The sequence below is a fragment of the Brienomyrus brachyistius genome, chromosome 1 (assembly GCF_023856365.1).
Source record: "Brienomyrus brachyistius isolate T26 chromosome 1, BBRACH_0.4, whole genome shotgun sequence".
Classification (NCBI taxonomy): Eukaryota; Metazoa; Chordata; class Actinopteri; order Osteoglossiformes; family Mormyridae; genus Brienomyrus; species Brienomyrus brachyistius.
The window spans coordinates 35,606,272-35,633,131 of record NC_064533.1 but is presented as its reverse complement, the minus strand read 5'-3'; the positions used below and the strand labels follow the sequence as shown (position 1 = coordinate 35,633,131).

General features: G+C 46.7%; 1 protein-coding gene across 3 annotated transcripts; it reads left to right on the top strand.

Moving 5' to 3' along the window:
* Positions 1-333: 333 nt before the first annotated feature.
* Positions 334-25,922, top strand: LOC125731505 (fibronectin-like). Of its 3 annotated transcripts, XM_049005885.1 has the most exons (47): positions 334-490; positions 601-744; positions 1,090-1,215; positions 1,500-1,637; positions 1,754-1,885; positions 2,680-2,817; positions 3,839-3,994; positions 4,158-4,355; positions 4,679-4,861; positions 4,963-5,139; positions 5,732-5,887; positions 6,362-6,490; positions 7,011-7,148; positions 8,211-8,332; positions 9,050-9,215; positions 9,347-9,523; positions 9,897-10,025; positions 10,240-10,329; positions 10,420-10,614; positions 11,519-11,797; positions 12,185-12,448; positions 12,555-12,649; positions 12,734-12,902; positions 13,097-13,183; positions 13,412-13,590; positions 15,071-15,359; positions 16,113-16,304; positions 16,474-16,563; positions 16,660-16,926; positions 17,079-17,195; positions 17,285-17,449; positions 17,723-17,875; positions 18,152-18,280; positions 18,392-18,661; positions 18,773-18,960; positions 19,296-19,383; positions 19,757-19,936; positions 20,213-20,302; positions 20,426-20,614; positions 20,734-20,823; positions 21,203-21,588; positions 22,456-22,594; positions 22,947-23,108; positions 23,490-23,615; positions 23,982-24,088; positions 24,296-24,406; positions 24,987-25,922. In XM_049005885.1, exons 2-47 carry the CDS (start codon positions 609-611, stop codon positions 25,062-25,064), a joined length of 7,365 nt encoding a protein of 2,454 aa, XP_048861842.1. In that variant the 5' UTR covers positions 334-490; positions 601-608; the 3' UTR covers positions 25,065-25,922. The 3 variants fall into 3 exon arrangements, with proteins under 3 accessions (XP_048861842.1, XP_048861839.1, XP_048861841.1); XM_049005882.1 differs by lacking the exon at positions 15,071-15,359 and having other exon boundaries at positions 13,412-13,603; XM_049005884.1 differs by lacking the exons at positions 15,071-15,359; positions 22,456-22,594; positions 22,947-23,108; ... (2 more) ...; positions 24,296-24,406; positions 24,987-25,922 and adding an exon at positions 21,686-22,443 and having other exon boundaries at positions 13,412-13,603; positions 21,203-21,613.
* Positions 25,923-26,860: the final 938 nt, after the last annotated feature.

The following is a 26,860-nucleotide window of genomic DNA, read 5'->3' as shown; positions in this document are numbered from 1 at the left end:
CGTATTCAACGGGGCAATTAACAAACCAACATCAATGTCTAATGTACATGTACTTTGAGGATAGATGGATGTATGGTCGGATGTATGTTAGATGGATAGATGTTAGCGTTACGGATGGAAATGTTTAAGTGGCTAAATGTGTCACCCGGTTTTTATTGCAGCAGACAGTATGTTTTAGCAATTTAGGGAATATTGCGAAGGTTTGCGTTTCTTTTGTGGCTTTATGCAAGTAAAATAAAACGCGCGATCTTAAAAAAAAATGATGGTAAACCCACGTTCATTTATTCCCTACTGGAAGTTAATTGACCGAAGTTTAAAGACGTGCGTAACTCAGGGACCTCCTCCCGCATACGGTGGGCTTGTCCCGGAATAAAGCCGCTCTTCGGGGTAGCGCTAGTCCTGTTGAGTAAGGCTGCACGGCGGGGGCTGGAAGGCAGGTCGGGAACGCAGCCAAAACAGTTCTGGGGCAGGAAGAGCTACTACAGCCTCCGTAACTACAAGCTCTCCGCTTTCTCTCTTTATTTTTATTTATTTATTTTATTAATCTTATCCACGCTTAAAACCCTAAGCTCTTGTTCTTTCGACTTATTTCCTCCGCAGTTTTAAAAATGACAGGTAGCGCAGTGGCCGGGCTGCTGCTGGCGCTGTGCTTCAGCGGCGCTGTCTATTCCATGCCGAAGAGCTCGGGCAAAAACAAACGGCAAGCGCAAGAACGGGTCTACCCGGTCGCCGATGCATCGCAAGGTGAGCTGAAGACCTGACTACGTCGTTTGGTACTGTTTAATTTTGTTTTAACCTATTAAAAATGCACAGAACATAACATCAGAACATTATTGTCATTATTATTGTTATTATTATTATTATTATTATTATTGTTGTTGTTGTTGTTGTTGGCGTGTTCGCGGGTGTTTTTGTGTAATATTGCTCTTCACTTAAGCAAAATCGACCCTCTACTTCATCCGACCTGTAGTTATTTTGATTTTAGAAATGCATGAATATGGGGTTCGTATTTTCTAGTAATTTTATAGAGAGAATTTTTAATAGAGATCTATATGACAATTCATTATTTTCATTGACTTTTTCCTGTAGACTTATGCGTTGAAAACGGTCGATATTATAGACTTAACGACCAGTGGGAGCGGCCCTATCTGGGCAGTATGTTGCTCTGCGCTTGTGAAGGAGCTGCAGGAATAAAATGTAAAACCAAACCTGAAGGTGAGCTTGCATTTCCATCCCAGCTATACAAACTGTAGTCAATGCAAGTGGTTCTCTCACCCAAGTTACAATTTAGTCTGTAAGTCATCGCAAATGCTACACCGAGGGACATTGCCAGTGTGATCTAATTCTTCTCAGACTTTGCTGGATCATAAATTCTGTGCTTTTGGACAAATTATAATTTTTAAGAGTTTGGAATTATTTCCTACAAGTTTGTCATTTTAAAGTCTGTTCCTGCCAAAAGTTTCCAGTGCCTCAGCTTAATGGCCTTTTTTTCCTCATAGCTGAAGAGACCTGTTATGACAAAATAAACGGACGGTCCTATCGCGTTGGAGAGACCTACGAGCGCCCCAAAGACGGCATGATCTGGGACTGCACATGTATTGGTTCAAATCGGGGGAAAATTAGCTGCACGATTGCAAGTCAGTGGAGTAACATGCACATGTGTGTCTGTACACACAATTCATGCTTGTGTCTATGTTCGTATAGCCCCATAGTTTCAGATGTACTACTTTTAAGGACTGTCTCTTTCTGTCAGATCGTTGCCATGAAGATGGGAATTCCTACAAGATTGGTGACACATGGAGACGGCTTCATGAGACGGAAAGCTACATGCTGGAATGTGTTTGTCTGGGCAATGGCAAGGGAGAATGGACTTGCAAGCCTGTTGGTGAGAAACAGGATTGATATCAAGTAGTGGTAGCACTTCCTAAGAATTCCACGTCTATAAGAATCTATGAATACATTCATAACACGTTATACTGTATTCATAATGCATTATAAACGTGGCTATAAATATTTATGAAAAGGCGTAATACATTATATCCATGTTTTATTATGCAGTGTGAATGCTTTATGAAGCTCGCACCTATAATGCATGATAGATAGATAGATAGATAGATTATGAAGGTATCTATAGTGTATTATAGCCTACGGCTTTAAGTAAAGTGTTACCCAAGCAGTTCTGCACATAGGAAGGGTATGACGTGATGTAGAGGTGACTTTTTATGGAAGGAAGTGGTTATGAAATTTATCCAGCTGGCCCACCTGCCCTGAGTAACCTACGGTTCTTTAGGGACCTGTTAAGAAACACTGTTCTGTTAAACTGGACAATATTTAACTTTTTTTGTAAATATTGACTGGACTGTGTATTCCCGGACTACCAAGTAAATGTGACACATAGATAAACACAGACCTGTTGCAATGTTTCATTTGCAGTAGCTATATGGTCAGACAAATAATAGATGCTTTTCCAGGAAACAGTATTACATTTGTGTGAGTGACAGGGGCACAGCAGGGCCATGGGTACCCTGGCAGATTCAGGGGGCCCAGCACGTTACAGGACCCCTTGAAATCATAAAATCATATGCAAAATTGGGTGGGAGGACCCAAGTCGACATTTTGCCAGGGGGCAAATTTTCTGATGTAAAAAGTTGAACAATCAATATTCTGTTCTCTTTGTAGCGGAGCGTTGCTATGACAACTCGGCCGCCACGTCCTTTGTTGTTGGTGAAACCTGGGAAAAGCCTTATCAGGGATGGATGATGATGGATTGCACTTGCCTAGGGGAGGGCAATGGCCGCATCACCTGCACCTCCAGAAGTAAGGACCACCCTTTTGGCCGGAGAACAGTGTGCAACACTCAGGATCATAGTGTTGAATTCTCAACCCTTCCAGCTGTGAGGAACGCTGCAAGTTTTCTGTAACTGCAATTCCACCTTCTTCCACCAGGACTTCATTTTACTTTCACATTTTTCGGTCTCGGTAAAATACTCAGTCAAACCTCTGACATTAAAGTCATTAGTAAATGTCGACATGAGGGATATATCCTTCGGCAGAGGTTAAACAAACACTTAACAGTTTAATGATGGGGGATGAATAGCTTTTGTCGGATTCTTTTGGCTGGTGAGATATGTCCATTACCATTATTTAACATGGCTGTTGCATTAAAGCTTGGCTTTAATGTAAATTGCCACCTCTGAAATATTCCCTGGGTCAGTTTTTTAAGGGACTTACGTCTGTGCTCTTTGCCAAGATTTTTGTGCTCAAATGTCTTGAAGAATGTCTTTGTATTTATAATGACTCACTGCACAATTCATTTCCCACCTGAAGTCTTCTCTCATTTGGGTTTTTAGTGAATGGAAATGTTGTGGAATTTGCCAAACACATGTTTCCTCTGAGCATTCGCCAGATTTCTTGTTTTGTCTTTAAATGGATGTTTTTTGGTTACGCCCTGATGACCTCACTGCCTCCGATTTCTTTAGATCTGTCTGTTGGTCTTTCTGCAGTTGCAGAGGAACAGAAAAATAACCCTGCTGTAGAACTGTCAACGCCTCATTCTGCACGATGAATTTGCATTTATGTCTTCTGGATTGTAGATAGTAGAATCCGCAAATGACCTACAGCATTCCCAACATGTTTTGTATTCCTTGGTGGATAAATCAATAGGAACTACCTTCAGGGTGGGGGGGTTTAGGCAATGCTGTCCAAACAAGGCAACGCGGGGTGGGAAGGTTCCAGGCAGAACCTCAGGCAGTGTCACCTTTAAGCCTTATCGGATCTGAGGTTACGTCATGAGAACCGTCGATTTGATGTCATCTTATCCTTTGCTATGACTTTGCAGACCGCTGTAATGACCTGGACACACGGTTGTCCCACCGCATTGGTGACACTTGGACCAAGACGGACGCCCGTGGCACCGTACTGCAGTGCCTGTGCATGGGTAACGGGCGCGGGGAGTGGCAGTGCGAGCGGCATACCTCCCTGCATACCGGCCTCGGTGAGAGCCCGTTCTCCTTTGCCCTCCCCAGCAGCTCTTCCAGCATGGCTTAAGCTCATCTCTTTGCATGCACTGTGGCTAGTTTGCCTTAGATTTTCATAGTCACTTCTCTTTTTAACTGCATTTTCCAGTGTATTAATGAGTGACTGCCATGTCAATCCAGGCACCGGGTCCCGCGTGGTGACCAGCATCCAGCCGGCCGTCTACCAGCCAGTGCCCCACCCCATGCCGCCCACCGAAGGCACATGTGTGACAGAGTCCGGGGTCTCTTACTATGTGGGCATGCGCTGGATCAAGACCCAGGGAAGCAAGCAGATGGTGTGTACCTGTCTGGGTAATGGTGTCAGCTGTGATGAGTGGGGTGAGTAGTCCTGCTGGGGTCTCCATCCCTCCCCCCACCATGGGACTTTGTACTAACCTTCACTGTTTGCCTTTACGGGGTCTCTCTGCTAAAATCAACACAATGAGGGGAGGGTTTCGCCTTTGAAGATCTGTTTCTCACGACACAGCATTTGCGCTGCCTGCATGTGAAGCAAAGCACAATTACTCCGTTATTTTTGTTTTTATTGGGTTACTTACTTATTTTTAGAACTTGCGGAATTCCAAAGCAAAATGGGTGAAGATCTGTTGGTGTTTTTGTCGTTGTTGCCGTGTTTGTGAGCATGTCACTCTTCGTGTGCGCAGAGGGCAAGAACCAGGTATATGGTGGAAACTCAAACGGCCAGCCCTGCGTCTTCCCCTTCGTGTTCATGGGCAAGACCTACTACTCCTGCACCTCCGATGGACGCACCGATGGCCAGTTGTGGTGTAGCACCTCCTCCGACTATGAGTCTGACCACAAATTCTCCTACTGTACTGAGAAGAATGGTGAGGGGGTTTCCCATCCTTCCCATTCCGCATTGCCATCCAGTCTAATGCTATCGTATCATGTGACCCCTTGCTTTTGCCCCCCGTATGACCCACTACAGCGCTGGTGACAACCAGGGGAGGCAACTCCAATGGCGCCCTCTGTCAGTTCCCTTACATGTACAGTGGACGCAACTACACAGATTGCACCTCAGATGGGCGTCGTGATGGCATGAAGTGGTGTGGCACAACCATCAACTACGACGAGGAGCGCAAGTTCGGCTTCTGCCCTATGGCCGGTTAGTCTCTGTGCCCGTGACTACAGCTCAGTCTGTCCTCACTGGAGATACTGTGATGTTTTACAAACATCATATTCGACGTATTCCTTTGGCTTCACAGTCCCCCGACATGCAGTATAGTTAGGTTATTGTCTGTAACTTGCCCCTGGTCGGTCGAAGACTGACATCCTGTTTTTCCTGCCTTATGCCCTTTGTGTTCTGTGATAGGATCTAGGTTCACATTAGATGGGTGGTGTGGTGGTTCAGTCGGAATCCTGCTCACACTGTTTATGGGGAGGTTTCTGGAAATACTCTGGAATTCTCCTGCGGTATAAAGACGTACAGTTAGGCTAATTTGCATCATTCAGTTGTGAATAGTCTGTGTGGTGGTATATGTGCACTGTGTTGGACCGGCACCCTGTCCAGGGTGTAGCCCTACTTTGTGCTGCCTATGATGGGCTCCAGGCACCCCCTCCCTCATTACCCTGAACAGGATGAGCATTTAGAGGAAGGATGCATCTCTATATGATTGAATCCCAGCGAATAATTTTGCTAGCTTGACTCTTTGAAAGTGACTCCCCCCAAGAATCATGCACGATTCTTTTCATCACAGCTCACGAGGAGGTCTGCACCACCAGTGAGGGCATAATGTACCGTGTCGGGAACCAGTGGGACAAGCAGCACGACGTGCTGGGTCATATGATGCTATGCACCTGCTTGGGGAACGGACGAGGCGAGTGGAGCTGCATCGCTTACTCGCAGCTCAGAGGTAAGAGGCTAACACCGTGAGTCTAACACCCCACATAGCATCATGTTATTGTTTCAATGCTGAATTATAGTTAAATACATTGAATTATAGTCAGTGTTAAATTATGAACGTTGAAAGTGAATTGATTTTTGGTCAGATTTTCAATATTGAAAAATTGATGGTGGCAAAACCTTGATTCAATGTTGATATAAAGTGAAAGATTGAAGATCAACGTTGTTTCAACCTTTTTGTCTGAAATGGAAATGGAGTCAAACATATGTGTGCTCTCTGGGACTGCAGGCTAATGCTGCTGGGCTAGCCTGAGGCTAACACCACGAGGCTAACACCATGAGGCTAACAGTATGAGGCTAATGCTGTAAGGCCAATGCCTCTGGGTTAACGCTGTGGGGCTAAGACCATGGGAAGGTAATGCTGCGACTAGCATCAGTGGCTCTGCCCCCGCCAGGACTCACTACTGCCCCCCATGTCCCACAGATCAGTGCATTGTGGACGGACAGACGTACGACGTGAACCAGACATTTAACAAGCGTCACGATGAGGGCTACATGATGAACTGCACCTGCTTTGGCCAAGGCCGTGGGCGCTGGAAGTGTGATGCAGTTGGTGAGTGTAAACACAGCCCCCCTTCTCCATGTCTGCATTCCAGGCTCGCATTATTATGATTACCATCAGCGACATGAGCTTTTCCCAGTTCAGAGTCGTGACATTACAAAAAACAAAGCTGTTTAAGTCACTCTGGCTTAAGCTGCATTGTCCTTAAATGTTTAAAGGTGGGTCCTTTCCTTCCATTCATGTTCTTTCAACAATGAGGTCGGGTTCTCTGACTGAATTCCTTTGATTTTTATTTTTTTTTTTTAAGTGTTACAGCTGTAGTCACAGATAACCCATTTGCTTGAGAATATTACACTCTTTGGCTTTTTCAGGAGGATTTCTGCTAGTTGAAAGTTGAAATAATATGCAAGATGGAATTAACCAGCATAACTGTAGTTAATTTTGTATTGATTGTAAGAGAAATATAGAAATTGTATAGGCAGAATGTCCACTTTTGGCATGTCTCTGATCCCCAATCATACTGGGGCAGCCATCGCAGTGTGTCATCAAGGCCCTTGCCGTTATTCCTCAGACCAGTGTCAGGAGCCAGACACCAGGGTCTTCTACCAGATCGGCGAGTCTTGGGAAAAAATGATCCACGGCATCCGCTACAAGTGCTACTGCGAGGGCAACGGGCTGGGAGAGCTGAGCTGCGAGCCTCAGGACTCGGGTGAGTGCTAGGGGCCATGGGCCAGCAAACGGCTGGCTATGGAGCTGCTTGTGTTTGGCCGCCTGCCATTCGCTCCCTTTGTAACCAGGGCAGAATTGCCATTAGGTCAGCAGCGCTCTCCTCCAGCGGATTTTGGCTGCCATTTTTTTTTTCCACCAGAAGGACCCACCACCCTGCCTTGCTTCTCTCATCCTCCCCAACCCCCCGACCCTTTGTTGTTATTGGACATCTGGTGCCGTCGGCTGGGTGCCGGTCTTGTGAACAAGGGAGGGCTTTATGACCCCACTCCTGTGCTCCACAAGTGGTCTCCTCTCGGCTGGTGTTTAATCACACGGAATATGCCGCTTGGTATAACCACTGCTGAGGACTGGCCCCACTTACTCTGTCAGTCTGCACAGGAAGAGCTGCGCGAGCATTCTGTCCTGAGGACTGAATGTCATGAAGCTCTTCAGCCGAACGAGTCAGGGCTCTCGCCAGGAAGCAGAGGAACTCTCTGTTCGGCACACCCTGGCAGCAGGCTTTTCTGATTATAATTGAGACCAGCACTGTGTCTTACTGGTAGTAGGGTGGTTTTGCCCCACCCTGTTCGGCTTGTGAAGCATATAGAAGCACAACCTGGTATGATTTCTCATACACATAAAGGGTTTTAGATTTTAGAAAATCTGTTTGCAATTAACTGCAAAAACATTGTCGGCGGAAGGGAAACTCGTTTGACTTTTTCCAGCTTCCTGAAATGTCGAATGACAGTTTCCTTGGCCAGAGAAAAGGTGCAGCCCCTGATGTATCGGTGCAGCCTACCCAGAGAGGAGGTGCTCTCTTTCTCTCTGTCTAATAAAAATGTCACACGGCCATGTTAAATCTCACTCCAGCTTCTACTGCGACTTGGTGCAGTGTATTTCAAAGCTGGCCTCTCCAGCGAAGACTGGGATACTGCTAATGTTCTCTGGACTGGATTTCTGTAATGGCTGCTACACATTTACACGGTCATTTGTGGACATTTGGAACCTGCCTGAGCACAGATGGATTTCAGAAAACAAACGTGCGGCTGTGTTCCCCCTCTAGGCAGCCATCGCCCCGTCCAGGTGATCATCACAGAGTCGGGAAGCCAGCCCGACTCCCACCCCATCCAGTGGAACACCCCTCCATCCACTCATATCATCCACTACATCCTCCGATGGAGACAGGTCAGCATTTTCTGAGTAATTGTGTAATGTAACAGTGTCAATGCAAACATGTATTGGTACATTTGTACAAAGAGCAGAAAACAGTCAGGACAGCATGTTCAATCACGAAACACAGAACTTTGTCCTTCTGCCCAGTTTTCACCTCAGACAGAATCAGACAGGCTGAAGTCCTTGACTTCTGTTCAAAGGCTGAACTGTACTTAAACTGTTTTTGATGGGCACAGATATGAACATTTAAGAACAACAGGGTGTCATTCTGTTCTTTAGTTAGAGCTGTTCGTCTTTGTGCTCTGGGATAAAGGGCAGTGTTTGGATGTAAAGGGCTTTCCATCTCTCCATCTTTCTGTTCATTGTTCTGGACATGGTCTTGGGGGCGGGGTAACAGAAAAGGATATGAGGTTGCGATATACCCTAGTGCAATGTTTCCCAGTCCGCTCCTCAAGGACCTACAATGGGCCAAATTTTTGCTCCCTTCCAGCCCCCTGTCAGACAGTCCACATTTTTGCTCCCTCTCAGCTCCCTAAAGTAGTGCACTGTCTGTGGATTCACAAGGAGCGGACTGGGAAACACTCCACTAGTGGATAAGCAAAGAAATCCCTCCCAGATCTTAGCATGCCTTTTTATCATATATAGAAGTTTCCATGTACCCACCTGTGAAAATTGTGGTTTTAAGTGCATTCACTTCTATACTGACTGCTGTCCTCCTTTCCCCAACAGAAAAACACCAGGACAGCATGGAAAGAGGTAAATATCCCCGGTCACCTCAACTCTTACACAATTGCCGGACTCAGGCCAAACGTTGTGTATGAGGGCCAGCTGATCAGCATCACCCGCTTAGGCCGCCGTGAGGTCACCTACTTTGACTTCACCACCCATAGCATCCGTGAGTATTGGACTGTGCTTCTCCCCTCGCTGTGGGACATGCCCAGTGTCCTCATGATTTGACTGCTGCTTTACTATATTCGGTTGTACTTTATGAGTTGGTAAACTGGACATTGCGCTCTGGTTCCACAGGGGGGAACACAGCGGGTGAGAACACTCAGTTCCCGCCGATGGTGAACATTTCGGAGTCGGTGACAGAGATCACATCCAGCAGCTTCGTCATTTCCTGGGTGTCCGCCTCGGACACGGTATCGGGATTCCGGGTGGAGTACGAGTTGAGCGAGGAGGGGGCACAGACCCAAGTGTTAGGTGAGTAACTGTATTGCTAAACGTTCATGCGCTGCCCTCTCCTGGCAAAAGGTGAAACATTTTTTATTCCAGTTCTAAATGTTTGTAATGTGAGGTGTACGTGACCAATAACAGAAAGTAAAAATGACTTTTTCCTAGGCTTTCTGTACCTTTCTGCACCCTAACTAACTTTTAAGGATCATGTGCTTCATTGTTTACATGTCTGTATGGTGCTTTTTAGTGCTAAGACCATTAATGAGTTCAAAGCCTAAGAAAGTTCACGCTAAAAGAAATGAGATACGGATTGTAGTGAGTTCTGAGACCGCCTGTGCTGCTGGGTGTTTTGCGCCAGGACGTCAGACATTCCTGATTTTGTGTGTGTTCTTTATCCCAGAGCTGCCCCACACGGCTACGTCAGTCAGCCTCAGTGACCTGCTCCCTGGCCGCAAGTACACAGTGAACGTGTACGAGGTCTCCACCGTCAAAGAGCCAGTGGTCATCTTAACCACATCCCAGACCACAGGTTGGTTCCTATCCGCCTGGTTCTGCAGATCAGGGTGAAAACAAGTCAGGCTTTCCAGGTGCTTCCGATCAGGGTTACATAACCGTCTTCCAGAACATTTGCTGGTCATCTTCCAGCCAGAACCTGGAACATCGTTGACATATTTTTCCCTGTTTTTTTGTTTATTTGAGAAAGATTGTTGTACAGAAGCTATCAGACCTGTTTTCCTCAACAGCCCCAGATGCTCCGACTAACCATGTGGTGGACAATGTGGATGACACCTCCGTTGTGATCCGGTGGACTAAACCACTGGCTCCCATTACAGGCAAGTGCTTCTGTGAAAACACTGCACTTGTTTGTTTGTTTACTTGTAGATTCGCCTCACTAACATGGGCGTGTGCACATTTCGGCACAGGGTACCGCGTGATCTATACGCCATCGACGGAGGGCAGCAGCACAGAGCTCATTCTCCCCAACACGAGCACCTTCGTGACACTGAGTGACTTGCGACCCGGGTCACAGTACAACGTCAGCATCTATGCTGTGGAGGAAAACCTGGAGAGCAGCCCAGTCTTTGTACAGGTCAATACCACTGGAGAAGCTGTACTAGGTATGTAGTATCATGGCTTGGGACTCCCAGTGTTATTTTTACGGGAAATTGGATGAAGGAGCAGAGACATGTAAGAAATAAACAAAATACCTTTTTAAATTCTTGGAAAAAGAGAAGCATTTCTCTTATTCTCGGAGGAAATATTTCCAACACAGAAGACAAAAAAGCTCCAAGAATAAGGAAACGGTGGCAGCGATAGTACAGCGGCCTCGCGCACGTCTGTGAAGAGGCACTGTGTTCATGAATTATGTCCAATATCGCAGAAGAGCCAAATTCAGCTACAGTGCAGCTGAACTCAATAAAACACAAATTCAGTTGCAACACAGACTCGCCATCATGACTTCTAAATATATTGTTCGAATGTAAACTGCAGGTTTATTAATAAGTAAAGAGTATAATGAACTGTAGCCATGTGTTATCACTGTTTCAAGCTTAGTCTCTTGATCAGTGGTCACTGACTACATATTTATATTTGTATTTTATCCACGATAAACCAATACAGACATCAGCATTTCAAGATCCCTGCTGTAATGATCTGCTAAAAGACAGCTTATGCACCAGCTAAGCTGGGTGGGTCACCAATTGGTCATACTGGTGTGGCCAGCCTATCAAGCTGGGCATGCTCTTATGACTAGCTAAAGCCGCTAGAATGGACACAGCCTCTGTGCCTGTGATCAAAAGGTCACCAGTTTGAGCTCGGTCTCACCACGTCTGTGGGTCCTTGATCAAGGCCCTTATTCCCCAGCTCCCTGGGGGCTGCAACAGGTGGCTTGCATACTGAGAGCTAGCGGGGGGAGGTGTAAAGAGAATTTTCCCCTCGGGTAGCAATAAGAGTATTGATTGTCATTATCACTGTTATTGTTATGTGTGAGCTGTGAAAAATCTCTGTGTTTTCATCCCTCAGAGGACGTCCAACCCCCAACCAACATGCAATTTTACTCCGTCTCTGCCACAAGGCTCGTAATCTTCTGGACAGCGCCATCTAGTGAAGTGTCCGGTTATCGGGTGAACGTGAGACCCCTGGAGTCCGATGTCACCCCACCGAGGGATCTTAATTTGCCCATAAATCAGAACACCTTCGCTGAGGTTACCCACCTCCAACCTGGCACCACATACCGGTTCCACGTCTACGCTGTCAAGGCTGGTGTGGAGAGCAAGCCACTGGTTGGAGACCAGTCTACATGTTAGTAATTACAATTTGACATTATACCTGCAGCCTCTCCGCAAACGTGTTCTGCAGGTTTCCTTTGTGTCCTCCAGTTTTGTCCAGCAGTCCAAAGACATGGGGTCTGGCATCTCTAAACTGACTTCATAAATTGAACTAAATTGAAACATAATGTATGATTGTGTGTGTATATGTGACCTGTATACTGGTGTCCTATCCTGGGTGTACCTATGCTACTGAGGATAGGATCCAGTGCCCCCACAACCCTACCCAGGGTAAGTGGTTAGAAGATGGATGTACGGACTGATGGATGGATAATTTCTGTAGCAAGAACGTTGGTCAGCTCCCTCCTTCTGTTCCAAGACGCCATAAGCCTGATCAGATGGCTTTTCTATGTCTCCACAGTGCCAGAACCCCCGACACACGTGCGCTTCACCAACGTCACCGAGGACAGCGCCGTGATCTTATGGGTGGTCCCCAGGTCCAGAATCACAGGTTATCGCCTGATGGTCAGTGAAGGCGACTCGCCTGTCAGGCAGCACAACCTCCCAGCCCATCTGTCCCAGTACACGCTGCTGAACCTGCGGCCCAGCGCGATGTACACGGTTACCCTGCGGACTGAAAAGGACAACCTCTTCAGTGAAGACACCACTGGCGTCTTTACCACCAGTGAGTCTCTCTGCAGCCTGGATCTGTCACCCAGAATCCTCTCCTTCCCCGTACACTACCAGATACTATGACACTGTGTCATGTGATTGCTCCTTCCCCTGCACAGCTCATTCCATGGGAAATGTTCCTCACTTCAGCACTGATGTCACAGACACGTCCATCATCGTCACTTGGACCCCTGTGCCCAAAGTAGCCTACAAGGTAAAATCACGCGAGAATCTCACCATCATTTTAATGGTCGCTGGCTGTCTTTAAGAGTTCCTCTCAAACGTGCATTCACCTCAGCTGTCAGTGAGGCCCAGTCAGGGTGGCGAGGCCCCCAGGGAAGTGACCTCTGAGTCTGGCAGCATCTACATCTCAGGCCTGACCCCTGGGATAGAGTATACCTACAGTGTCCAGCCTGTCATTAATGGAAGGGACCGTGGGACTCCTGTCACACACCGTGTCGTCACAAGTAAGAGATGATGACAAAAGCTCCAGTAATGGTTGGGCTTTGGAAGACCGATTTTAGAGGAATATCTACAGTATGATGCTTTTTGAAATTAAGTTCTGTGTATAGCACCATAATACCTCATGTAGTGTAGATCACTAATGAGCAAAGACTGCTAGGTGGTTTTACCCATTGTATTCTTCTCTTTCTACCCCAAGACCCATCTCCCCCCAGGAATCTGAATGTACGTTTCAGCCCCCATCCAAATGAGCTCATTGTCTCCTGGAGTAAATCTGAAACACAAGGTATATTCTGAGACTTTGTAATCTTCGCTAGAATATGGGATGCTGTGCTTGAATATTATATGAGCAATCGTGTATCAATAAAATATAAGCAATCGATCATAATTCAGCATATCTGTCATGCCAATTTATACTTGACTTGCTTTGCTGTTTCAATATAACTATTTTAAGACTTTATTACCTCTCCTTTCTCTCCTTTCCTTGCCCAATATCCACTTTCCATCTTCTTAGACATCACAGGATACCGAGTAACCTGCAGCCCGACTGAAGGACAGCATGGGAATTCTCTGGAGGAATTTGTGAGGCCAGACCCAACCACCACCACCTTGGAACACCTAAGCCCCGGCGTTCAGTACAACGTCAGCGTCTTCACGATCAAAGAGGACAAGGAGAGTGTTCCCGTCTCCACCATAGTCAACCAGGGTGAGTCCTAGCCAGGTGCTAACCCTCTGTGCTATCCAGTCCACCACAGTCAGCCAAGGTGAGTCCTAGCCAGGTGCTAACCCTCTGTGCTATTCAACCCACCATAGTCAACCAAGGTGAGTCCTAGCCAGGTGCTAACCCTCTGTGCTATCCAGTCCACCACAGTCAGCCAAGGTGAGTCCTAGCCAGGTACTAATCCTTTGTGTTATCTAGTACTAAATTTGTATGTTCTGATGTGCCGCAGCTCATAAAGACCACAGGGACTTACTACAATTATCATTAAGTAAGAAGAGGGAGCACACTGGCTTTGAGTGACATTTCACACACAAGTCAGTCTTTAACAATGATAATGAGCTGTTAATTACTTAAACACGTAACAACGATGCAGTATTGTCCATCGACACCTATTAGATACAACAAACTGAAGGAATTAGATTAGATGAGTTTAATCGTCAAGAAGGAAAATTCATCTGTTTTAGTGGCCAAAAAAGGCAATTTTTCTGAATACGTTCCCATTCAAATGAAAAGTCAGATAAGCAAATCAAACATTGTAATTTATGCAGTTGTATGTCAAAAAAATCATACAACACAACCCATTTTCTGAATGTACTTTTCCAAATTCATCTTAAGTTTCCTCAGTCGGGTGTAGCATTTGAGGTGGCAGAGTTCAGACTTCTCTCAACCAGAGATCCTGGAGCTGAGCTCTGGCTCAGATTAAGCTCTGATGTTAACCCTAAGCCTAACCCTAACCCAACAGCTGTCCACTAAGGCAGCCAGAAATCCAGTACAGTTCAGTTATCCTTTTTCCTCTGAGATTTCTTTTGATTCTCATTAGTTTCCGTTCTGTGTCTATTAGAGTATGATAAAATCCTAAAATGTCTTGATATTAAACGTGAAAGCATGTTATATGTTTAAGGCCTTTGTTTTCAGCACAAGATTAATTAGGATTATACTGAATCTGGCCACTTAATGACCTAACATTGCCGGTATCCTCCCAGTCATTTTCAAACGGGCACGTTATGTGTGTAGTGCAGAGCCCTGACGATCCCATCGCTGACCATTTCCAGAAGCTAAATTAACACAGTGTAACTCTTTCTCTCCGTCTTAATTCTTGTTTGTGTTAAAAGCTATAATTGTAACTTTGCACTGACTTGCTCACATGCTGTGTGGGAGATACCCTTGTGTCAAGGCTTGCAATGCAATAACCCGGAGGCCTTCTGCACCTCAGTGTTCTGACTGGCCGAAAAAAATCAAGAATCAAAGAACCCTGGTCCATCTGTTGTTAATTATAAGTCCTGTCTGTTGTTAACATTTTTATGTAATTCTAATGTCTTGATGCATTGACCCGGTTGAAATTGTAATTGTTTTACGATGGCAACAATTCAGTAGTATGACTGTCTGTTGGGCTTGTGTGATCTGCGATCATCACAGCTTCTGCGTCTTGTGTCTGGTGTATGACCCACTCACCTGCTAACCCCGCTGGCTGTGCCCCAGCTAACTGACCTCAGCTTTGTCGATGTCACCGACACGACAGTCGGCCTGACGTGGAGTCCGCTTAACTCCACCGCCGTCACCGGATACCGCATCGTAGTAGTGGCGGCTGGGGAGACGATCCCCCTTTTTGAGGATATCGCAAAGCCCACGACAGGCTATTACACAATGTACAGACTGGAGCCTGGCATCCACTATGACATCAGCATCACCACCATCACAGAGGGTGGACAGAGAAAGCCCACCACGCTCAGACAGCATACCGGTGAATGTGCTCCTTCACCCTTGTCTGGGGCAGCAGGAGTATAGTGACATTCCTCTTTTTTGAATACTTCTAAAGTGCTTTGGGCTTAACTAATACTCAACAAAAAAAATGAAGCCTGCTTTGTTTCCTGTTTGCTCATGTACAAAACTTAGGTTTACTTCAGTCAGTTTGTCAAGTTTTATTGGTTGGGTCATTCTACTTATGACTTACTTTGAACAGACTGGCTTATGTGGTGGTTAGTTGCATGCACAATAAAGCTGAATTCTGCATTCATCACATGCTGAATGTTACGACCTGGCTCCCAGTGAGCCAGTCTGACTTAGCACCTAAGTCCACCTTGCAGACGTCTGATCATCTGAACACAGGTTGTGATTGTTCACTTTCCCTGATGTGCGGGAGAAATTCATGAAGCTTTAGGTGTCAGTACTGTACGCTTTGAGACCCTAGGACCCATACCTGGGCCTGGCTGCAGTGTGGAGACAAGAGGGAGCCTGTTTCAAGCTCACATGTTTTCAATTTGTTCCTAGATTTAATAGGCTTATGTTCCGTAATCATTATTGGAAAGCACTTGTGTTGTCTTTTTGTAGTAAAACCCTTTATTTTCAACATTTAAAATGTTATAGGACAATGAGACAATAATAAAACTAATTGCTAATTCAGGTGGCATGTTCTTTAATATTTTGGTGTACATTATGTGGATGGAATTCCGGCTTTATATCACTCCACTGTTCCTTCCTTCTTCCTTTGCCACAGCTGTTCCTGCACCCACAGACCTCCATTTCGGGAATGTGGGCCCTGACACCGCTGAGGTGTCCTGGACAATCCCAACCTTCCCTGGACCCAGTGGACGTACCCGCTTTATTGTCCGCTACTACCCCACCACCAACTACGACGACATAACGGAACGCAGTGTGCGTGGGGATAGCAGCAGGATCATCCTAAGCAGTACGGGCTTTTCGATAGCAGATACCAAACTGCATGCTCTGCTCCTCATTTAATGTTATGTCCTCTTAACAAGTCTAGATACCGAATAAGGACGAATCTGTATCAACCTTTTTGGTTTGTGAATGTTGACTCCCTGGTGAAAGACTAACGCTTAGCCATCTCTGTACAGACCTGCTGCCTAATACTGAGTACCTGGTGAACGTGGTGGCCATATACGAGGAGCGAGAGAGCGCCCCCCTCAGAGGCACCATGAAAACAGGTCAGTCTGCAGCATATGGCAAGAGTCAAGTCCATCAGCGGCAGCTGTGTGGCAGCGGTCATATAAAAGTGTATCTCTAACCCACCCCCCCTTTAGCTGTGGACTCCCCCACCGGCCTGGACTTCTCTGAAGTTTACACCAACTCTTTCACCGTCCACTGGCTGGCGCCCCGCGCTGTCCTCACTGGCTACCGCATCCGCTATCAAATGGCTACCGGTGGCCGTGCCAAGGAGGAGAGATTGCCGCCCACCCGGAACCACTTCACACTGACGGGCCTGGTCCCCGAAACGGAGTACATCGTCAACATCTATGCCGTCAGCCACAACCGGGAGAGTCTACCTCTCACGGGTCGCCAGGCTACCAGTATGACTCTCTTTCTCCTCACGCTCCTGCTCTCAGTCTTGACCATTTCCGCTAAATCATCTTTAACTTATATTTTTACACATTTGGAACCAAAAAATGCTTCCTCGAGGCTTCGTTCACCTTAGTGCAGTGATTGTACCCTCACCCCACAGTTTCCGACTCACCTACTGACCTGGAAGTGACATCAGCCAGCCCCACCAGCCTCACCATTCGTTGGAATGCCCCCCAAGTCACGGTCAGGTACTACAGGATCACCCACGGGGAGTCAGGTGAGACGGACCTGCTCTTTACCACCCAGTCAATCTGCTAGCAGCTGGCAGGTCTGCCGCATCTGCTAATGTCACCCTGTTTAACACAGGGAGCAATAGCGTCCCTAAGGAGTTCACCGTCCCTGGTACCGACTCCACCGCCACTATTCAGAACCTGCGGCCTGGAACCGATTACACCATCACCGTGTACGCAGTGACAGGAAGGGGGGACAGCCCCGCATCCAGCAAGCCCATATACATCAGGCACAGGACAAGTACAGCATCACATTTTTTCCTCTTTATCTCTGTCCCTTCAAGAAAACTGAACACGATTTCAGTTTGGTAATTTGGATATTAATGATTTGATTGATCTGTGAATGATTTGCGGCCCTGTACTGGGTAAGCAGTATGGAAATGGATAATTGTTATCCCTTAGGAAATTTGTAGTACTGTTTTGTCTTTCTGTTATCCTGATTTCCTAACAGCTTTGACATTGTCAAGTACTGTTTAAAGAAGGTGTAAACAGAAGAATGGCTGTCTCTCTGTAGACACGGGCTTTGGTTCTGGGGAGCCGGTAACCGATGCGCAGGACAACAGCATCACAGTGCGCTGGACGCCGGCGCAGGGCCCTATCACTGGCTATCGCATTACTGGAACTGCCAAAGACGGCCGGGACTCGTTCGTTCGTGAGGTTCCCCCTGGTAAGCATGCGGCATGACTATGAATGGCCACGTATCTTCCCTGCTACACAGCTGGCCCCGTCTCATTCATGGAGCCTTGATAAGGGATAAGGATTCTGTTGTGTGATGTATTCAGCTTGGCCCTGCGTATTTTGTGCTCTGTATTTTTTTAAATTGTGGAGCTACTCCAAAGTTCATGTTACGACAACAGGGATTGTCAGTCTAGTCCTTGTGCTGTCCAGTACCAGCACATTTATCTAAGCTACTGAATCTATCTCTGACTGGTTGATGTTGCAGATCAAACAGAGATAACTATCTCAGGCCTGATGCCCGAAGTTATGTATGAGGTGCGTGTGTATACTTTGGGACAAAATGGAGTGGGCACGCCCCTGGTGGAGACCAACGTGGGGACCGATGTGCAGACCTGTGAGTGAACTGGCAGTGGTACCATGTCGATCGTGCAGTTTTGCATTCAGTTCTAGTTTTTTTTTCGAGCCAGAGAGGAAAGACTACTTAAACCAACACTGCGATTTACAGCTGTGGACAGCCCCAGGGACCTGACCTTCTCTGACGTGGACTCCACGTCCATGAAAATCTCTTGGGAAAGTCCCGAGAGTGAGGTCACATCGTATAGGGTCCTTTACTCCTGCTCCGAGGTAGGTGAGCGTGAACTGCATCCCGCGCCCCGCGCCGAGGACGAGACAGCAGTGCTGCGTGGTCTGCTTCCTGGGACGGAGTACACGGTGAAGGTCATCGCCCTGCACGGCCAGAACCGCAGCCCCGCTCTGGTCAGCCGGCAGGCTACAGGTGCACCTTGAACCATTCTTATGGCTGATTAATTACCTGCATGCATGGTTGAGGACTGAGAGAACCAGAGCTGTTCCTTCCATTTTAACTGTTCCATTGCTCTTTCTGTAGCTGTTCCTGCTCCCACCAACCTGGAGTTCTCCCAAGTGGGGCCGACATTTTTCACCTTAGTGTGGCAGCCCCCCAACATTCGACTCACTGGCTATCGCGTGGTTATTAACCCAAAGAACAAGAGCGGTCCTACCAGGGAAATCAATCTGGCTCCTGATCAGACCCAAGTCATGGTGCCTGGACTCATGGTATGCCCACTTCTCTCTACCCTGTATAAGTGTTTCCCAGCCCGGGAAATGCGACAGGCATTTCACATTTTTGCTTCCTCTCAGCTCCCTGCCAGACAGTTTGCTGGGAGGGAGCAAAAACGTGGACTGTCTGTGGGTTCCCGAGGACCGGACTGGGAAACTGCGATGTGTTAATACTGAAGCAGTACTGAGTTCACCATTGTTTCCATGATGTTCATGATAGCTGTCATTCCTAATGCCCTGGGAGTTTTATATCCCCATGGGATCATTTGTGGTCTTTGCCTTAAATTCGCTCAGTTTGTCCTATTAATGTTCTCATTCCTGTGCATGTGTAGGTCTCCACAGTGTATGAGGTGCAGGTGTACTCCCTTAAAAACAGTCTAACCAGCCGTCCTGCTCAAAGTGAGGTCACCACCCTGGAGAGTAAGTAAGCGTCCATCAGAAAAACAAAACCACAGACCAATATGAATAACAAAATTAATTTATGATTTTCAAAATGTATTATTATTGTTGTTGTTGCTGCTGCTGCTGTTGCTGTTATTGCAGTTGACATGATCTTCAGTATGGAACAAGCACATTTATTTGGATTTAGCTTCTAAATATCTTAGGAGCAAAACCTAAAAAAATGAATTAATCCCATAATACTGTGCTAGTGAATGATTGATGGTTTAGGGTCCATGTACAAGCAGTAGAGTTCTAACATCACACATTTCATTATGAAAACAGATAAAATATACATATGTCCTCCTTCTTAGCTTTCGACTCTCTGGTTTTTAATGCTTCCTTAACTGTGCAGACATCAGCCCCCCCCGCCGTGTGCGGGTTTTGACCGTAAAGGACACCTCCATCACCCTCACCTGGCGCTCAAAGACAGAGCCCATCTCTGGATACCTTGTTGAGGCCACGTCCAGCACTAGCAGCCACCAGCCCATCCGGAGTACCATCTCGCCTGAGGAGCGTAGCTACACCATCACAGGTATTCGCGTTGATCCTTACTCTACTGCAGTGCTTCCCAATCCGGTCCTTGGTAATGACTGTCTAGCAGGGAGTTCGGAGGGAGCAAAAACATGGACTGTCTGGCAGGGAGCTCAGAGGGAGCAGAAACATGGACTGTCTGACAGGGAGCCGGGAGGAAGAATAATTTACTAGCATAATGAAACTCATCTCAAGGTCACACACATGGTTTGCCACCACAAGCTGGGATACACACTGTGTAGCTATTTTTTTGAAACCGTCTATTGATCGCCAACAGGTCTCCATCCAGGCACCGCTTACATAATCCGCCTGTACACCCTGAACGGAAACTCCCGAAGCGATCCTTATACCATCCCTGTCACCACAGGTAGGCTCTTCACTGTCCCTTTGCCTATGTCTTACTATGGGTACTGCCTTTCTCAGTAAGATTTTCCAACTGGAAGTAAAAACGCTACTGCAGTTCCGCCCAATATATATATTTCTTTTTCAGTGAAATCAAACGTGGAGTCCCCTACAAACATTCAGTTCACTTCTATAACCCCCGACTCCATTTCCTTCACCTGGGAGCCGCCTCAGACTCGCATCACCAGTTACAGCATTTCCTACTGGGAGTCAGGTGGAACCCCCCGGGAACTCACACCCCGCCCCCATGCCGGCATGAACTCAGCCATCATCACTGGTAAAAACGCTGGATATACACAGCCGCAGTACAGCATTTAAACCAGTCTGGCTTCTCCGTGTTTTAGAGATCCTGGAATGTTCCTGGCCACTCCCATAGCTGTGTGTCTGTGTGTGTAGGTCTGAGGTCAGGTACGGAGTACATCATTAGTATCACAGCTGTACAGGACACCCAGCAAAGCACACCGCTGGTGGGCAAAGCCAGAACACGTAAGTACACAACCATGATTTCACTTTTTCAGGCTAGATCCTGGCGAAAGAGTTTTTGCTTGATGCATGAGTTTTGTGTGCGAGCTGCAGCTGTATGCTAAAGCTGCATTACAGTATCTGAATTTTACATTATAACCTCTAGGTGTCCTCCTAGCAAGCTATCCAAATCACTTCCTGAGACTGATTTGCCCTTCAAATGCTTGTAGCCTTTCATAATCTGGTTTGTAAAAGTTTTCTAAGGAAAACGGTGTCAAACTATGCAGCATCTGTGTCGTACCTCCAGCAGTGAAAACTGGGTCCTGCATTCAAGGCCTTTCCGGCCGCACCAGCTAACACAGATACCTACACTATGTTTGCTCCTGACATGTTTTCCAAACAGAGCCGGATCCATCGATCCCAGTGTCTCAGCTCCCGGTGCCCAACCATCCAAGACCTGGTATTTTGGACGTGCCCGAGGACAGCCGTCCAAACGTGGTGGGCAATGGTGGCCTCAATAGGCCAGACCAAGGAGGTCAGCGCATTTACACGGAGGACCAGAACCTGGGCCATAGGCAGCGCCCCCGCGAGCCCCTCGTGTATTTCCCCAACGGGGCACAGAGGCCTGTGGTCTGGGTGAACGAGGTAACCTTCCCAGGCTTCCCAAGTAACAGGACCAGATTCCAGGAAGCCCAGACCCAGACCACCATTTCCTGGAGCCCCCTGCAGCACAGCTCCAGTTACGTGGTGTCTTGGTGCCCTGTCACCGACCATAACGAGCAGATCCAGGTAAAAATACACAGAGCCACACAGGGACGCAGAGCCTCACAGGGACACAGAGCCACATAGGGACATATAGCCTCACAGGGACGCAGAGCCACACAGGAACACAGAGCCTCACAGGGACACAGAGCCTCACAGGGACACAGAGCCACACAGGGACGCAGAGCCTCACAGGGACACAGAGCCACTCAGGGACACAGAGCCACACAGGGACACAGAACTACACAGGGACACACAGTCACACAGGGACGCAGAACCACACAGGGATGTACAGCCTCACAGGGACACAGAGCCACACAGGGACGCACAGCCACACGAGGACACAGAGCCACACAGGGACGCACAGCCACATAGGGATGTACAGCCACACAGTGACGCACAGCCACACAAACACAGTCTGAGCTCTCCTCTTTCAGAGAGCATCCATCCGTTTCCCACATGTTTATCCTGATCAGTGTTGGTGGGGAGGCGGGGGTGTAGGAAAAAAGGGGTAACTGTCTTAATTTAGAAACCATTGTAATTTGATGAGTTGGAGGTGAAATCAATCTGCAACTCTGTTACAGACTAAAATAATAAAATAGCATTCTGTTATTAATATGCAGTGATGTAATGCTATGATTCACAGCCAGGGCGAGTGTTGTCTTGATCTTAGAGCAGCATCGGATACATCATCAACTATTCCACTCTTCCAGCTTTGTGGGTTTAATCAGTACAACAAACAGGAATTTGACTATAAATATATCCATCCTAACATCAGTTCAACCTTGGCTGCTCCAGTTGAAGAGAGAACAAAATGTTAAAGATCACTGTGCAGTTAGTTCTACCCCCAGCCCTCTGCAGTGCTTGTATGATACTGAAATCCCTGTAATTCAGGCCCAACTGCCCGGAAGTGCCACCAGTGCCACCCTCATCGGCCTGACGTCCGGGGCGTCCTACAACATCCTCGTGGAGGCTATGAAGGGCTCCGGTCGGGAGAAAGTGCTGGATGAAACCGTTACTGTAGGCCATGCGGGTAAATGCACACAGCAGATCATCAGCTTGTTTTTGTAACAGATCTGTACCAACTCATTTTACAATAATGCCGCATCATGCCACAGAATGTAATAAACTGAAAGGTGATAATGATGATAATAAGAATAGGGTGATGTTGCAATATAAAATTATAATGTAGTCTATACATTTGCTACATTTTGTCGTCATTACATAATGCGGCATTATTACATAATGCATTGTTATTGTTGGGTCATTCATGAAATCTGATTTAAATGCCCCCCCTTATAGTGGAAGTGCTGTTCTTTCTTTTTGGTTTCATACGGTTCCTACTTAAATCAGTTTGAAACGGGTGTCTTCTCCCTTACGCACAGTCCCAGGGGTCCTACCTGCCGACAGGGACATGTGCTACGACACTTTCACTAGCGCCGCCTACGAGGTGGGCGCTGAGTGGGAGCGCATGTCCGACACGGGCTTCAAACTCTGGTGCACATGCCTGGGCCTCGGTAGCGGCCACTTCCGATGCGATTCCTCCAGTGAGTCACGCGCTTTCCGTCACCTGGCACGGGCAGTCTTCACGTGTGTGTTTGTGTTTAGCTCCGAACACGACCGGGAAGAGTTGGGGAAGCTGGGAAGCTATTACTTATGCAGAGTAAAAGATGCAGAAGTACTGGGATTTGTTACAGTGAAGAGTTTAATGTCTCAGTTCTGAATAGACATTCATTTTAACAAAAATGAAGAACCACCCTAGCCATCCATATTTATGAATACCAAAATACGACAAAAAGAAAATAACTGTTAATGTTAACAAGGTGTGTTGTAAATAGTGTGTGTAAAGGTGACCCATTCTGTGGAGTGAGGGGTTTTCCATCAGGCTGAAAATGCCCTCACCGTTTTTTGCACACTGCCCCGATCAGAGTGGTGCCACGACAACGGTAACAACTATCGCATTGGCGAGAAGTGGGATCGGCACGCTGAGAACGGCCACATGATGAGCTGCACCTGCCTGGGCAACGGCAAGGGCGAGTTCAAGTGTGAGCCACGTGAGTGACAGCCCAGGCCGGTCCTAATCAAAGCAACGTGTGCTTTCTCTCCGCAGGTTGTTTACTGTCAATGATGACATTTACTTTAATATATTTTATGTAGTTTATCCAGCATTGTTGTTGTTATTGTTTTAAAGTCCTCTTATGTTTGCACAGTTTAGTTTGCAATGTGTCGTGTCTTTGCACTTTGTCTTCAGTGTGTGTATCAGTGAACTATATGCTTCTATGATCTGGTCTCGTAAGACTGTCTTTATATTAACAATGACCATACTGGATAAACCTTTACTGACAACTGGATCAACATGTATTATTAGTATTTTATTTAGTTGTGGGTGTTTCACGGTAAACTTTTGCATATTTATGTAGATGAGTCCACTTGCTACGATGATGGAAAAATGTACCACGTCGGGAACCAGTGGCAGAAAGAGTACCTGGGAGCCATTTGCACCTGTACCTGCTACGGTGGACAGCAGGTAAGGTGCCTCATAGAGACACTGGTCTGCAGTGTCACGGCGGCTTATGGTTGTGTACACGCGAGCCCACTTTGTAGCTGGTTTGCATTTCTGCCCGGGTGTACAGGAAGCAATGATCCTGGTACTCGCATGTAACAGTGTTTGCTGTAATGAGTCGTATGTGTTGGCCTCACTGTGCGCATGTCACCCATGTCACAATTCCCCAAGGGCTGGCGCTGTGAGAACTGCCGACGGCCGGGGAGCGAGGTGGGTATGGACGCTCACCCTGTACACCCCAACGCCTTTGAGCGATACGGCCACAACATCCCGCGCAAAGTGGTGAGTCCGCAGCCACCTACAGATTAGAGTGTAGATCATTTCTTTAACCTGTCTTTCAGAATCACTGACATGCCATCCATGGTGTTCCCTGTATGATGAGACAGGCTCCAGATTAATCACGACCCTGTGCATAATAAGCAGTGATGGATGGATGGATGGATGGATGATTTACTTACCTTTACTGACCTGTACATCTGTATTTGTTACACATTTGAATGTTACAGAACTTGCTTAATATATCTATGAAAATGCACAAAATACAATTTGAAATCAAATATGCAATTGTTAAAATTTAAATTTTGCGCTTTAAGATGAACAAACAACCAGTCTTGAGTGGTATAAAACAGGGTCCTTTGTAGGTACAGTGACACAGTTTGATCTTTAATTTTGCCGTGAAAGTCCCTGGCTATGAATGAAAAAAATATTCATACATGAGAAGTATTTTGAGAAGTATTTAAAAGTATTTAAAAATATGAGGCCAGTCAGTGAACAACTACAAACGTTTGTCCTTGTGAGATGTGGAGAGAAAGCCAGGCTGATGGATAATGGCGAGTTGCTGGTGTCATCTTTCACCCTACAGAACATCCAGTGTCCTATAGAATGCCTCAGACCGGAGCTCCTTGCAGACGCACACGCCCCTCAGAACCCGCGGGAGTGAGAGCCGGCCTCCAGCCCCCACACCCATGACAAAGAGGCAGGCCAACCACCCAATAACCTCACCCCTTAACTTCCTGCTTCCGATCAGGGTCCCAGCTAATGTCCGGCTGCTTCTCCACCTCACACCTCCTAAACTAGCACTGCAGCAAGCTCGCTTCACCCTGCCTGTAATCCCCACTTCTCTGCCCTTTGAGACACTTTAACGGTCAATGAAAAAAAACATTCCCAACACCGTTCTAGAAAGTGGTCCCCTTAGGATCAAGACCCACATTTATGGAAGAACTTGAATTTGTTAGAGAAATCCAACAGACATTGATTAAACTGTCCCTCTACTCACCAGCTCTAATGTGGTTATGTTATTAAAAAGGGGGCCGTCCTGCTCTGTGTCCACAGACCACAGAAGGGCAGAGGATCAAAGCCAGGCCCTAACCCTTGTTGTATGTGCCTTACAATGTTATTTTGAGTGACTGGATATTTTAAATGACCCTTAAAGCTACCAATTACTAGTGGTGATGATATTTCTCATGCTTATAAGAAGCACATGGGCCCTGAAGGAAGTGGTGCTGTAGCCAGTGGGCGAAGATGTATTCCAGTGTGCCCACATCTATCTCGAGGGGTTGGCACTGCTGCAGTGACTGGCATTTACAAATGCTGACCTTGACCGACGTGTCATTTTCCGTTTCTTGCTAATTTTTGTTGATGCAATTTTTGAACATTATTTTTATACTGCAGGTGCCATCTTAAATACTGTGGACAAAGAAAAAAATCTTCAATAAAGTTTCACAAACATTCACCAGAAAGGGGCTTATCATAAATTAATACTAATGAGTACTTGTATATTAAACTTGTCTTTGACTACTGTCTGAATCTGCTAATGTTTCCAGCCTCAAACAGGACAATGTTTAGGCATTTATACCCCGTGATAGCAGAGCTACTTCTTGTAATTAAAGTTATAATTCCTGTTACTTAAGAAAATGTGAAGTGGTTTTAATAAGTGAACATTCACCATTCAGAAATTCTGTATCCTTGAGGGGATCAGGGCCCCCTCCACTCACTCGACCCCTAGATTACAGGCGGTCATTTGAAGCATGTTAGTACAGTGATGGCCTAGAAAGGACAACAGGGAAATCCCACCCTGTAACTAACACTGCTGCACTAGACAGAAAAGAAAAAAAAAAAAAAAAAAAAAAAAAAAAAGTCTGTCAGCACAGTAAAGGCTGGTTCATACTTCTGTGCAGAAGTGCTGCACTCATGTAGCCACTCTGTGCGCCTACACAGAAATGTTCATACTTCTCCAGTCAGGCCACGTACTTTGCACAAGTGCACAACGTGTTGAATTGATATTTTTCTTAAAGATATTATAAACTGTGATATCCCCTGTATGTGTACCACGGCAGTGAGGTTTGTGCCCGTTTGTTTTACAAATTAAGAGCCAGCTCACAGGGTAGCCAGCTTTGGTCAGCTAGCTGGCGTGAAATGTGAGACCAGTCTGCACACACACTGACATGTATGTAACAGTTTTATTACCTTGTAAATAGTCTGTAGGGTTTGCAAATGAACCCAGTGCTCGTGACAAGCACCCACATTGGTATTTAAAGGGCACGTTAGTGAATCAATCATGCGCAGTGTGTCCAGAGCTACGCGTGCACTGCCGCACGGACACAAATTCGCAGCATAGCAGGCATTCATCCGTCGAGGGGCACGATGATGTGAAACGTGTCATAAACGTTCGAGCAGAAACGCCCACTAGCACATATGCAGAAGAATGAAGCAGCCCTAAATTTCTCAAGTTTCAGA

Bases quoted from the DNA above. Each gene is read 5' to 3' on its own strand.
- LOC125731505 (XM_049005885.1), top strand. From the start codon at position 609: ATGACAGGTAGCGCAGTGGCCGGGCTGCTGCTGGCGCTGTGCTTCAGC. The intron at 11,798-12,184 runs GTTAGTAATTAC...ATGTCTCCACAG, and splicing joins GGTTGGAGACCAGTCTACAT to TGCCAGAACCCCCGACACAC. The intron at 20,824-21,202 runs GTAAGTACACAA...TTTTCCAAACAG, and splicing joins GGTGGGCAAAGCCAGAACAC to AGCCGGATCCATCGATCCCA.